Genomic DNA, 15,075 nt, shown 5'->3' with positions numbered 1-15,075 from the left:
TTGCTCCAATCCAAGAACATGATATATCTCTCCATCTGTTTGTATCATCTTTAATTTCTTTCATCAGTGTCTTATAGTTTTCTGAGTACAGGTCTTTTGCCTCCATACGTAGGTTTATTCCCAGGTATTTTATTCTTTTTGTTGCAATGGTAAATGGAAGTGTTTCCTTAATTCCTCTTTCAGGTTTTTCATCATTAGTGTAGAGGAATGCAAGGGATTTCTGTGCATTAATTTTGTATCCTGCTACTTTACCAAATTCATTGATTAGCTCTAGTAGTTTTCTGGTAGCATCTTTAGGATTCTCTATGTATAATATCATGTCATCTGCAAACAGTGACAGCTTTACTTCTTCTTTTCTGATTTGGATTCCTTTTATTTCTTTTTCTTCTCTGATTGCTGTGGGTAAAAATTCCAAAACTATGTTGAATAAAAGTGGTGAGAGGGGGCAACATTGTCTTGTTCCTGATATTAGTGGAAATGGTTTCAGTTTTTCACCATTGAGAAAGATGTTGGCTGTGGGTTTGTCATATATGGCCTTTATTATGTTGAGGTAAGTTCCCTCTATGCCTACTTTCTAGAGGGTTTTTATCATAAATGGGTGTTGAATTTTGTCAAAAGCTTTTTCTGCATCTATTGAGATGATCATATGGTTTTTCTCATTCACTTTTTAAATATAGTTTATAACACTGATTGATTTGTGTATGTTGAAGAATCCTTGCATTCCTGGGATAAACCCCACTTGATCATGGTGTATGATCCTTTTAATGTGCTGTTGGATTCTGTTTGCTAGTATTTTGTTGAGGATTTTTGCATCTATGTTCATCAGTGATATCGGCCTGTAGTTTTCTTTTTTTGTGACATCTTTGTCTGCTTTTCGTATCAGGGTGATGGTGGCCTCGTAGAATGAGTTTGGGAGTGTTCCTCCCTGTGCTATATTTTGGAAGAGTTTGAGAAGGATAGGTGTTAGCTCTTCTCTAAATGTTTGATAGAATTCACCTGTGAAGCCATCTGGTCCTGAGCTTTTGTTTGTTGGAAGATTTTTTTTTTTTTAAACATCTTTATTGAAGTATAATTGCTTTACAATGGTGTGTTAGCTTCTGCTTTATAACAAAGTGAATCAGTTATACATATACATATGTTCCCATATCTCTTCCCTCTTGCATCTCCCTCCCTCCCACCCTCCCTATCCCACCCCTCTAGGTGGTCACAAAGCACCAAGCTGATCTCCCTGTGTTATGTGGCTGCTTCCCACTAGCTATCTATTTTACATTTGGTAGTGTATATATGTCCATGACACTCTCTCACCCTGTCACATCTCACCCCTCCCCCTCCCCATATCCTCAAGTCCATCCTCTAGTAGGTCTGAGTCTTTATTCCCATCTTGCCACTAGGTTCTTCATGACCTTTTTTTTTCCCTTAGATTCCATATATATGTGTTAGCATACTGTATTTGTTTTTCTCTTTCTGACTTACTTCACTCTGTATGACAGACTCTAACTCCATCCACCTCATTACAAACACCTCCATTTCATTTCTTTTTATGGCTGAGTAATATTCCATTGTATATATGTGCCACATCTTCTTTATCCATTCATCCGATGATGGACACCTAGGTTGCTTCCATGTCCTGGCTATTGTAAACAGAGCTGCAATGAATATTTTGGTACATGACTCTTTCTGAATTATGGTTTTCTCAGGGTATATGCCCAGTAGTGGGATTGCTGGGTCATATGGTAGTTCTACTTTTAGTTTTTTAAGGAACCTCCATACTGTTCTCCATAGTGGCTGTATCAATTTACATTCCCACCAACAGTGCAAGAGTGTTCCCTTTTCTCCACACCCTCTCCAGCATTTATTGTTTCTAGATTTTTTGATGATGGCCATTCTGACCGGTGTGAGATGATACCTCATTGTAGTTTTGATTTGCATTTCTCTAATGATTAATGATGTTGAGCATTCTTTCATGTGTCTGTTGGCAATCTGTATATCTTCTTTGGAGAAATGTCTATTTAGGTCTTCTGCCCATTTTTGGATTGGGTTGTTTGTTTTTTTGTTATTGAGCTGCTTGAGCTGCTTGTAAATCTTGGAGATTAATCCTTTGTCAGTTGCTTCATTTGCAAATATTTTCTCCCATTCTGAGGGTTGTCTTTTGGTCTTGTTTATGGTTTCCTTTGGTGTGCAAAAGCTTTTAAGTTTCATTAGGTCCCATTTGTTTATTTGTGTTTTTATTTCCATTTCTCTAGGAGCTGGGTCAAAAAGGATCTTGCTGTGATTTATGTCATAGAGTGTTCTGCCTATGTTTTCCTCTAAGAGTTTGATAGTGTCTGGCCTTACACTTAGGTCTTTAATCCATTTTGAGTTTATTTTTGTGTATGGTGTCAGGGAGTGTTCTAATTTCATACTTTAACATGTACCTGTCCAATTTTCCCAGCACCACTTATTGAAGAGGCTGTCTTTTCTCCACTGTATATGCTTGCCTCCTTTATCAAAGAAAAGGTGACCATATGTGCGTGGGCTTATCTCTGGGCTTTCTATCCTGTTCCATTGATCTATATTTCTGTTTTTGTGCCAGTACCAAACTGTCTTGATTACTGTAGCTTTGTAATATAGTCTGAAGTCAGGGAGCCTGATTCCTCCAGCTCCATTTTTCGTTCTCAAGATTGCTTTGGCTATTCGGGGTCTTTTGTGTTTCCATACAAACTGTGAATTTTTTTGTTCTAGTTCTGTGAAAAATGCCAGTGGTAGTTTGATAGGGATTGCATTGAATCTGTAGATTGCTTTGGGTAGCAGAGTCATTTTCACAATGTTTATTCTTCCAATCCAAGAACATGGTATATCTCTCCATCTATTTGTATCATCTTTAATTTCTTTCATCAGTGTCCTATAATTTTCTGCATACAGGTCTTTTGTCTCCTTAGGTAGGTTTATTCCTAGATATTTTATTCTTTTTGTTGCAATGGTAAACGGGAGTGTTTTCTTAATTTCACTTTCAGATTTTTCATCATTAGTATACAGGAATGCAAGAGATTTCTGTGCATTAATTTTGTATCCTGCTACTTTACCAAATTCATTGATTAGCTCTAGTAGTTTTCTGGTAACATCTTTTGGATTCTCTATGTATAGTATCATGTCATCTGCAAACAGTGACAGCTTTACTTCTTCTTTTCCGATTTGGATTCCTTTTATTTCTTTTTCTTCTCTGATTGCTGTGGCTAACACTTCCAAAACTATGTTGAATAATAGTGGTGAGAGTGGGCAACCTTGTCTTGTTCCTGATCTTAGTGGAAATGGTTTCAATTTTTCACCATTGAGGACAATGTTGGCTGTGGGTTTGTCATATACGGCCTTTATTATGTTGAGGAAAGTTCCCTCTATGCCTACTTTCTGCAGGACTTTTATCATAAATGGGTGTTGAATTTTGTCGAAAGCTTTCTCTGCATCTATTGAGATGATCATATGGTTTTTCTCCTTCAATTTGTTAATATGATGTATCACGTTGATTGATTTGCGTATATTGAAGAATCCTTGCATTCCTGGAATAAACCCCACTTGATCATGGTGTATAATCCTTTTAATGTGCTGTTGGATTCTGTTTGCTAGTATTTTGTTGAGGATTTTTGCATCTATGTTCATCAGTGATATTGGCCTGTAGTTTTCTTTCTTTGTGACATCTTTGTCTGGTTTTGGTATCAGGGTGATGGTGGCCTCGTAGAATGAGTTGGGGAGTGTTCCTCCCTCTGCAATATTTTGGAAGAGTTTGAGAAGGATAGGTGTTAGCTCTTCTCTAAATGTTTGATAGAATTCGCCTGTGAAGCCATCTGGTCCTGGGCTTTTGTGTGTTGGAAGAGTTTTAATCACAGTTTCAATTTCAGTGCTTGTGATTGGTCTGTTCATATTTTCTATTTCTTCCTGGTTCAGTCTCGGCAGGTTGTGCATTTCTAAGAATCTGTCCATTTCTTCCAGGTTGTCCATTTTATTGGCATAGAGTTGCTTGTAGTAATCTCTCATGATCGTTTGTATTTCTGCAGTGTCAGTGGTTACTTCTCCTTTTTCATTTCTAATTCTATTAATTTGTGTCTTCTCCCTTTTTCTCTTGATGAGTCTGGCTAATGGTTTATCAATTTTGTTTATCTTCTCAAAGAACCAGCTTTTAGTTTCATTGATTTTTGCTATTGTTTCCTTCATTTCTTTTTCATTTATTTCTTATCTGATCTTTGTGATTTCTTTCCTTCTGCTAGCTTTGGGGTTTTTTTGTTCTTCTTTCTCTAATTGCTTTAGGTGCAAGGTTAGGTTGTTTATTCGAGATGTTTCCTGTTTCTTGATGTAGGCTTGTATTGCTATAAACTTCCCTCTTAGAACTGCTTTTGCTGCATCCCATAGGTTTTGGATCATCGTGTCTCCATTGTCATTTGTTTCTAGGTATTTTTTGATTTCCCCTTTGATTTCTTCAGTGATCACTTCGTTATTAAGTAGTATATTGTGTAGCCTCCATGTGTTTGCATTTTTTACAGATCTTTTCCTGTAATTGATATCTAGTCTCATAGCATTGTGGTCGGAAAAGATACTTGATACGATTTCAATTTTTTTAAATTTACCAAGGCTTGATTTGTGACCCAAGATATGATCTATCCTGGAGAATGTTCCACGAGCACTTGAGAAAAATGTGTATTCTGTTGTTTTTGGGTGGAATGTCCTATAAATATCAATTAAGTCCATCTTGTTTAATGTATCATTTAAAGCTTGTGTTTCCTTATTTATTTTCATTTTGGATGATCTGTCCATTGGTGAAAGTGGGGTGTTAAAGTCCCCTACTATGATTGTGTTACTGTCGATTTCCTCTTTTATGGCTGTTAGTATTTGCCTTATGTATTGAGGTGCTCCTATGTTGGGTGCATAAATATTTACAATTGTTATACCTTCCTCTTGGATCGATCCCTTGATCATTATATAGTGTCCTTCTTTGTCTCTTGTAATAGTCTTTATTTTAAAGTCTATTTTGTCTGATATGAGAATTGCTACTCCAGCTTTCTTTTGATTTCCATTTGCATGGAATATCTTTTTCCATCCCCTCACTTTCAGTCTGTATGTGTCTCTAGGTCTGAAGTGGGTCTGTTGTAGACAGCATATATATGGGTCTTGTTTTTGTATCCATTCAGCCAGTCTGTGTCTTTTGGTGGGAGTATTTAATCCATTTACATTTAAGGTAATTATTGATACGTATGTTCCTATTCCCATTTTCTTAAATGTTTTGGGTTTGTTATTGTAGGTGTTTTCCTTCTCTTGTGTTTCTTGCCTAGAGCAGTTCCTTTAGCATTTGTTGTAAAGCTGGCTTGGTGGTGCTGAACTCTCTCAGCTTTTGCTTGTCTGTAAAGGTTTTAATTTCTCCATCAAATCTGAATGAGATCCTTGCTGGGTAGAGTAATCTTGGTTGTAGGTTTTTCTCCTTCATCACTTTAAGTATATCCTGCCACTCCCTTCTGGCTTGCAGAGTTTCTGCTGAAAGATCAGCTGTTAACCTTATGGGGATGCCCTTGTGTGTTATTTGTTGTTTTTCCCTTGCTGCTTTTAATATGTTTTCTTTATATTTAATTTTTGAGAGTTTGATTAATATGTGTCTTGGTGTGTTTCTCCTTGGATTTATCCTGTATGGGACTCTCTGTGCTTCCAGGACTTGATTAACTATTTCCTTTCCCATATTAGGGAAGTTTTCAACTATAATCTCTTCAAATATTTTCTCAGTCCCTTTCTTTTTCTCTTCTTCTTCTGGGACCCCTATAATTCGAATGTTGGTGCATTTAATGTTGTCCCAGAAGTCTCTGAGACTGTCCTCAGTTCTTTTCATTCTTTTTTCTTTATTCTGCTGTGCAGTAGTTATTTCCACCATTTTATCTTCCAGGTCACGTATCCGTTCTTCTGCCTCAGTTATTCTGCTATTGATCCCATCTAGAGTATTTTTAATTTCATTTATTGTGCTTTTCATCGTTGCTTGGTTCCTCTTTAGTTCTTCTACGTCCTTGTTAAATGTTTCTTGCATTTTGTTTATTCTATTTCCAAGATTTTGGATCATCCTTACTATCATTATTCTGAATTCTTTTTCAGGTAGACTACCTATTTCCTCTTCATTTGTTAGGTCTGGTGTGTTTTGACCCTGCTCCTTCATCTGCTGTGTGTTTTTCTGTCGTCTCATTTTGCTTATCTTACTGTGTTTGGGGTCTCCTTTTCACAGGCTGCAGGTTCGTAGTTCCCGTTGTTTTTGGTATCTGTCCCCAGTGGCTAAGGTTGGTTCAGTGGGTTGTGTAGGTTTCCTGGTGGAGGGAACTAGTACCTGTGTTCTGGTGGATGAGGCTGGATGTTGTCTTTCTGGTGGGCTCGTCCACATCTGGTGGTGTGTTTTGGGGTGTCTGTGGCCTTATTATGATTTTAGGCAGCCTCTCTGTTAATGGATGGGGCTGTGTTCCTGTCTTGCTAGTTGTTTGGCATAGGGTGTCCAGCACTGTCGCTTGCTGGTCGTTGAGTAAAGCTGGGTCTTGATGTTGAGATGGAGATCTCTGAGAGATTTTCACCGTTTGGTATTACGTGGAGCTGGGAGGTCTCTTGTGGACCAGTGTCCTGAAGTTGGCTCTCCCACCTCAGAGGCACAGCCCTGATGCCTGGCTGGAGCACCAAGAGCCTTTCATCCACACGGCTCAGAATAAAAGGGAGAAAAAAATGGAAAGAAAGAAAGAAAGAGGATAAAATAAAATAAAATAAAGCAATTATAATAAAAAATAAGAAAAAAATTATTAAGAATAAATTTATTAAGAAAAAAAATTTTTTTTTAATTTTTAAAAACAGATTTGTTAATTTTTATACTAAAAATAAGAAAAAATTATTAAGAAAAATAATTTTTTTAATTTTTTAAAATAAAAAATATGAAAAAACTTATTAAAAAATTTTTTTAATTTTTTAAAAATAGAAAATAAGGAAAAAATTATTAAGAAAACATTTATTAGGGAAAAAAAATTTTTTTAAGCAAAAAAAAAAAAAACCAAAAAAAACAACAAAAAAAAAATACGGACAGACCTAACCCTAGGACTAACGGTGAGAGCAAAGCTATACAGACAAAATCTCACCCAGAAGCATACACATATACACTCACAAAAAAAGGAAAAGGAGAAAAGTTAATATATCCTGCTCCCAAAGTCCACCTCCTAAATTTGGGATGATTCGTTGTCTATTCAGGTATTCAACAGATGCAGGCACATCAGGTTGTTTGTGGAGCTTTAATCCGCTGCTTCTGAGGCTGCTGGGAGAGATTTCCCTTTCTCTTCTTTGTTCGTATAGCTCCCGGGGTTCAGCTTTGGATTTGGACCCGCCTCTGCTTGTAGGTCCCCTGAGGGCGTCTGTTCCCCGCCCAGACAAAACGGGGTTAAAGGAGCAGCTGATTCGGGGGCTCTGGCTCAGTCAGGCCAGGGGGAGGGAGCGGTACGGAGGAGGCGGGGCGAGCCTGCGGCGGCAGAAGCCAGAGTGACGTTGCAGCAGCCTGAGGCGCGCCGTGCGCTCTCCCGGGGAAGTTGTCCCCAGATTACAGGAGCCTGGCCGTGGCGGGCTACACAGGCTCCCGGGAGGGGCGGTGTGGAGAATGACCTGTACTTGCCCACAGGCTTTTTGGTGGCGGCAGCAGCAGCCTTAGCGTCTCATGCCCGTCTCTGGGGTCCGTGCTGATAGCCGCGGCTCGCGCCCGTCTCTGGAGCTCGTTTAAGTGGCGCTCTGAATCCCCTCTCCTTGCACGCCGCGAAACAAAGAGGCAAGAAAAAGTCTCTTGCCTCTTCGGCAGCTGCAGACTTTTTCTCGGGCACCTTCCCGGCTAGTTGTGGTGCGCTAGCCCCTTCAGGCTGTGTTCACGCAGCCAACCCCAGTCCTCTCCCTGGGATCCGACCGAAGCCCGTGCCTCAGCTCCCAGCCCCCGCCTGCCCCGGCGGGTGAGCAGACAAGCCTCTCGGGCTGGTGAGTGCTGCTCGGCGCCGAGCCTCTGTGCGGGAATCTCTCCGTTTTTCCCTCTGCGTCCCTGTTGCTGTGGGATCCGCGCTGATTGCCGCGTCTCGCACCCGTCTCTGGAGCTCGTCTAGGCGGCGCTCTGAATCCCCTCTCCTTGCGCGCCGCGAAACAAAGAGGCAAGAAAAAGTCTCTTGCCTCTTCGGCAGCTGCAGTCTTTTTCCCGGACTCCCTCCCGGCTAACACCGAAGCCCGAGCCCCAGCTCCCAGCCCCCGCCCGCCCCGGCGGCTGAGCAGACAAGCCTCTCGGGCTGGTGAGTGCTGGTCGGCACCGCTCCTCTGTGCGGGAATCTCTCCGCTTTGCCCTCCGCACCAACGTGGCTGCGCTCTCCTCCTTGGCTCTGAAGCTTCCCCCCTGTGCCACCCGCAGTCTCTGCCCACGAAGGGGCTTCCTAGTGTGTGGAAACCTTTCCTCCTTCACAGCTCCCTCCCACTGGTGCAGGTCCCATCCCTATTCTTTTGTCTCTGTTATTTCTTTTTTCTTTTGCCCTACCCAAGTACGCGGGGATTTTCTTGCCTTTTGGGAGGTCTGATGTCTTCTGCCAGCGTTCAGTGGGTGTTCTGTAGGAGCAGTTCCACGTGTAGATGTATTTCTCATATATCTGTGGGGAGGAAGGTGATCTCCGCATCTTACTCTTCCGCCATCTTGCCCCTCCCTCCCTGTTGGAAGATTTTTAATCACAGCTTCAATTTCAGTGCTTGTGATTGGTCTGTTTCCCCATGAGTTTTTAACTGTCATCTTTATTGTTCATTCATTTCTGTCTCTGGCAAATTTCTTTCTTGTAAAGTTTTTTTAAGATTACGTATGAAGGAAAACGTGGCATACAAAAGAATACAGGTGTAAATTTGACAGTTCCTTTCCTTGAACATGAAACTAGATTTATTTTTAATGTGATGACATTCACAGCCTTCAACTTTATCATAAAAGATTGCATATTTATGTCACACCACTTAGCATCCAGCATACGAGTAAATAAACTTTGTTTTGGAAATAAAACTTTTTACTAAGGAGTTTTAGAGACACAGAGTCTCTGTTCTCATCACAACAAATTAGCCAATCCTCACAATTCATCTCTCTCTGGAGATCAATATAGATATATAGATATATTATATATATACACACAGATATATATACATATATATTATATTTATATTATATATAAAGATCTAGAGATATATAGCATATTTATATAGAGAATATTTATATATAGAATAGTTATACATATGTTTATATATATATTTATATATATAACAAAGAACTACCAAAAAAGTAATTTAGGGGTATAGAAATTGTAGCTACCATACTTTAAAAATGTGGGGTTTATAATTTTTTGCCTCTATAATCATATATGTTCTATAAATGGCTTTACCCTGTGATGATAGCAACCATACAGAATACTGAAAATTGAGATGAAACATGGCCTGGAGGGAAGAAAATAGCAAGAAGTATGCAAAAGGCAAATGGACATTTTTAAAAATTACTCAGAAACAACAGAAGAAAGATTCTGGCAAATAATTCCCCATAGTCTCAAAAATTACGGACAATATGATTTTGTAATGATTTGAAAACATCAAAGAAGAAATTAAAAGGTCCAGAGACAGGTTATTAGAAAACAGAAGAAAGTGAAAAGTTTGCTTTGCTGCTATAAATGAAAAATAAAAATAAGAATATTGCAACAACAAAAGTCAAATGAGGAGGGAGAGAGAAGCAGTATAAATAAAAGAACTATGATAATATAAAAGTAAAAGTAAAATAAGGAAATGTAACAAAGTAAATCTAATATCTACGTAATTGGAGTTTCCGAGATAGGAAAGAAAATAAATTAGAAAAAAGTGCTAAATATATTATTTTTCTTGCCTAAAGAAAGATTTATATCTGTCTTGAAATTATCCATTGTCCCCATTCCCAATTTTCCTACTTTACATAAACTTTTTTATTTTCTTTTTCAGACAGTAACATTTTCTCAGAATATAAATTATGAGGCAGTAGATGATTATTTCAAGTTGCAGTAAGTAAGACTTTTAAAAGAACCTACTCAATATTAAATATGCTATTCAGGTTACTGATTTATATGTATTCTTTTATTTAAATGACTTCATATCCTTTTAAATATCCAGATTTCAAATTCCTTTAAATGTCTGGAAAGATGTGAAAATAGTATTCTGTATAAAAATGTAAAATACTCCTTTAATTAAATGAAAACATGACCTATCTGATGGTGCTATTCATCCAACTGAAGGTGCAAAAAACACCAGGCTATTTCTTAATTCAATAATTTTTGAGCACCTTATATCATTCATTCCCATCCAGAATTCTTTACATACTATCCTTAAGCAAAAGCTAGAACTCTAATCCCAAAAAGTCTTTAATTATGAGTAGAGTCAGATAAAACACCATCTCTGAATCTTGGAATAAGGTAACACCTAAACACTTAATTTCTGGAGGAAGGTAACCAACATGGAATTGTATCTTAAGGTTTTAGGTTATCATTCTGTCCTGACTCAATATATTTTCTGGAAAGGTAGCATTGTTCTTCTAAGGAAAAGTTCATTTTTCTTTAGGCTGCTACTCCACATGAGTTTGAATACCCACTCCATGCCAAGCACTCTAGGTGTTCAAAACACATGGTGAACAAGAAAGATAGAGTACTGCTGTCGTGAGACATATCTCTAGTGGGAGAAGACAAGAAGCAAGTAATGAAGTAAATAAACAAGATGGTCCCAAATAATTATAAGTGCTATTAAGAAAAATAAAGCAGAAAGAAGCAGTAGAGAGTGACCAGGAAGTGTAAGGGAAAATGCTACTTTACACACAGTAGTCAAGAGAGGCTCAATACATCCCTTCCCTCTTAACTCACCAACTTTTCTCTTGATTCTTCTAATGTTGTGGGTTCCTTTGGGTATTTTTGATTTTGTGGATATTTACTCAGAATTCTGTTGCTGTACAATATATATCAAATTGTCCAGGATACTTTAGGTCAGTCCGAGACTTGAGAAAAAATACCAAAAGCTTTGAAATCAGCCATGGCAGAAAAAAAAAAAAATCTACCTATAAGTAAAATTATGTAGAAAATTGAAGATGCAATATCTACTTTGGTGTCCTTTTCTTACAGATCTATACTATATTACTGAATATATCAACTCAAAGTATCCATCAATTTGGGGGAAAAAGCCATAACTGGCATAATTATAAGATGCTCCCTGTTTTCAAAGGTGTTAAAGGAAATAAAAAATGTATCTTAGAGTTGATGAAATATGGTACAGTGATTTAAAAATATAAAAATGTGCTATTTGTATCCTCACTTATTTAGTACATTTTATATCTAATATATGATAAATATTAAAATATAATGATATTGGAAGGAAAAGAACATTTGTTTGTGGTTAGTTTGTGTTTTGTTTTTTCCCAGTTTTTTCAAAAAGTAAAAACCTTACTAGGGGCAGGGAAGGAATAATACTTTCAAATTTTTTTCTTCTGTAATTTTTGAGCCCTCCTATTTTGCCTGAGCACAAAATTATTCACTTGCATTTTGTAATCTACAAAGGCATTATGTCTGATCTCCCTTTTGCTTCCAGTCAGATCATATTATGCAGCATAATGTGGTTCAGAAAACTAACTTCATAACTTAATATCTATTGTTCCAAAAGCATTGTCAATAGGAGGAAAAAATCTGTAGAGGCTAGAGAAGGAGCCTATGCAATGGCTACGGCCTTGTAATACTGTCAGGAAGCAGGGCAAGATGTCAGCAGCAAAGCCCCATCCTCAGGAGACTGAGAGTGTGAATGAAACAGAGGGCTTGAAATGCTGATAGAAACTCATTTTTATTTCCCTTTGTGCCTATCCTATGCTGGCCAAAATATGGGATACCATGAGATGGGAGTGACTTTAGGATATGACCACAATGCACCTTAGCAGAAACTGCGAACTGTCACCACCACCACCACCAGGCCTCTAGAATTCCTCATGGGTTGGGGGGGGGGCAGTTCAATCACAACATGTTAATGGGACTTTTCATCTGTTCTGCACAAAGGCACACTCATGGCTACCTCCCTTGTGATTCTATAATCACCTGTACATGTTGTTTCTCCTAGATACCAGAACACAGGTCTTCTGCTTGTTCACGTTAGACCTAGTGAACATGCAAAAACGTGTCCAGTCTCCCAAAAGGTAAGTGACATGGGTAGAAGACTGAATATTTTATTTCAATAATACATGGGTGGTAAAACTAAATAATACATATTAACTCCATTCAATACCACTCCCCCTAATACATAGCAACATTTTGTAATGTTTCATTGTAGAGAGACCATTATTTTACTTTGGAAAAAGATTAGATTACTGCCCTCCATGAGTTTACCATCAGAATATAAACACTTACAAAGATGTAAAATTATTAGTTTTTGAACATAAATAAAATTGTGTAGAGCAAAACTGAAATTAATGAGAACAGCTAAAGTTGGATATGGTTTGTCAGAGAAGACTGCCAGTCATATCCATATTTATGCTATGTTTATTTATTTTAAAAATTGGATCATTTCTTCATTCAAAAAATTTTATTGTGTGCCTACCACATTTCTATGTTTCAGTCTGTGTGCTAAGTAATGGGAGTTACAAAGATGAAAAGAGTCCCTTCCAAAGGGGAAAACATAAACTAGTGTAAAAGAATGTGAGATATACAGTTACCAAATAGCCCAGAGGAAAAAGTAAGCAATTTTGATTGGGAGGGAAAAGGTGAAAAGAAGGTGATGCATAAAATGACTGTTGAAGAGTAAGTAGAAGTTGAGCAGGAAGAGGCATATACAAAAGCACAGCAATGTGATATAGCAGTGGCGTGTTCAGGCAATCACCCACCACCACCTCCTTTGAGTCTTTGTTCCACATTGAGGGATGCCTCCTCTCTTTATTCCTTCTCATTCCAACTAATAATCAATAAACATATATTGAGCACCCACTATATATCAGGCATAGCACAATGGGGAATACCTACATGAAGAATTCAAAGTTAAATGAGACATAGTCCCTGCTCTTCAGGACCCCAGCACCAAGAACCTCTTCCTACCAGGGCAAGGTTCCATGAATTTAAATGTATTTATTTGGCTGCACCAGGTCTCAGTTGCAACACACAGGATCTTCATCGCTGCATGCAGGATCTTCGTTGCAGCATGTGGGATCTTTTCAGTTGTGGCATGGGAACTCTTAGTTGCAGCATGTGGGATCTAGTTCCCTGACCAGAGATCTAACCCAGAGCCCCTACATTGGGAGCACGTAGTCTTAGCCACTGAACCACCAGGGAAGTCCCAAGGTTCCATGAATTTAAAGGGAGCCTTGAACTGAGGCAGACGTGATCCATCCTTGAGCACTGCTGACACACACTGCTTCCCCAGGAAATTGCCTGCAGATGCATACTGACCACTCCCCCTGTTTACCCACCATGCTGCCTACCCAGCTTAATCTGCTGAGGAAGCAAAAAACAGCAACCTAGCGAGTTCCTGCCCCAGCCTTGGTCTGCATTCTCTATCTTCAGCTCCTCGACTGCTCTACCCTATTCCATATAAGATGCCTTCCTAAAGCACCGTGGTTTCCTCCATCTTCTTCCTGTCTAATTTATAGATTTGTTAGGGATCCTTATTCACCCTATCCTGCCCAGCCCAGGCATTACAAAAACATGTTAACCTAACCTGAGTTCGAATCCAAGCTCTACCACCTACTGGCTTCAAGAAGCTCCTAAACACTCTGAGTCTCAGCTGCCTTATTTGTAAAAGGGGAAATATAATATCCATCTCACAGTATTTATCTACTTTGTTGAGAGTATTAAATAAGATAATTTATGTAAAATGCCCAGAATGCTACCTGTCACAGAGTAATTATCTAATATTACTGGTTTCTCCCTTGGCACACCCCAAGACATGGACTGTTCAAATCTAGCCACCATCTGTGCCCATTTCAGGTAGTTTGTATTGACCCACCCACTGAAATAGAATGGAGAGTATGCCATATAGTAGAAGATAATGGAATATGCCATAGCCCTTTAGGCAAAAGGAAAATGGGGCCTTGTGGAGGTAGGTCCTCTAGCTAGCCAAGAAAATTAAAACCTGTACACAACTACAAGGTATGCTCTCAATCACAGGGACCCTTCTTTGTGCTCCTGTCCCCACTGGTAAGCAAGTCATCGCCCTCCCAGATAAATATTATAGACCGAGGGCCCACAAACTTCTTCTCTAGTTGGATGAAGTTAAGCCCTTGCTAAACCTGCTGGACCAAATGGACCATGGACTGAGCCATTTGAACATGAGCCTGCCGTCTTTGTTACTTAGTCTTCATAGCCTGCAGCAGAGCAGCAAATAGAACTGACAGCACCAACAGGGCTGCATCTCAGTTTTTTAACTGTACACCAAGAACCAGAATGCAATGAGGCCACCCCAGTAAACCAGTCCTCAGCGGGAGTTAGTAATTCCTTCCAAGATGAAGTTTCCCAGGGAGAGATGACTACACTCTGTCTGATATATTGTCTACCAACATTTCTGTGTTGAAGGCCTTTAGAATTCCTGTCTCAGTTCAGTTGTTCTGTCCAGTTCGAGGGAATACACTGTGTCTGATTCTGAACTAAGGCAGAAACAGTTTTGCCTGTCTCTGTACTTAAGAGAATAATATTAAATAAAGAAAACTACTACATTCATTGTTTTCATTTGGGCTATATGTCAGAATTTCTCTGTTAGGTGTCCTGTCCCAAGGAAAATGTGTCAGTCCTCCAGCAGTGGGTACCCTACAAAACAGTCTTATTCATACTTCCCACATTCTGTACCCATGCTCCTGTTCAAGAGCCACCTGCAGGTCAACTCATGTATTTTAATCTGAGTCATGGTTGTTAATTCTGAGACTAGGAATGATTTTTGTGAACTAAGACCCATAAAAGAAGAGATGTTACAAATAAGATCATCAAGTGATGGTGTGTCCTAACTATGAAAAACTTGAGGATCTCAGCCAACCATGTACCTTATATGGATAATTTAGTAAAGATAAAGGGCAGACACATGTCTCTA

At 38.9% G+C, this 15,075-nt stretch overlaps 1 protein-coding gene across 1 annotated transcript in view; it reads left to right on the top strand.

The window, feature by feature from the left end:
- Window positions 1-15,075, top strand: part of CATSPERE (catsper channel auxiliary subunit epsilon) — a 268,765-nt gene that overhangs the window by 193,670 nt on the left and 60,020 nt on the right. The window contains exons 12-13 of the mRNA XM_061185394.1: window positions 9,985-10,043; window positions 12,127-12,202. Coding sequence (XP_061041377.1) covers window positions 9,985-10,043; window positions 12,127-12,202 — 135 coding nt within the window. The remainder of the gene's footprint in view (window positions 1-9,984; window positions 10,044-12,126; window positions 12,203-15,075) is intronic.

The sequence above is a fragment of the Eubalaena glacialis genome, chromosome 3, assembly GCF_028564815.1.
Source record: "Eubalaena glacialis isolate mEubGla1 chromosome 3, mEubGla1.1.hap2.+ XY, whole genome shotgun sequence".
Taxonomy (NCBI): Eukaryota; Metazoa; Chordata; class Mammalia; order Artiodactyla; family Balaenidae; genus Eubalaena; species Eubalaena glacialis.
Note: the sequence above shows the minus strand (reverse complement) of the source record. Positions and strands in the feature narration are given on the sequence as shown.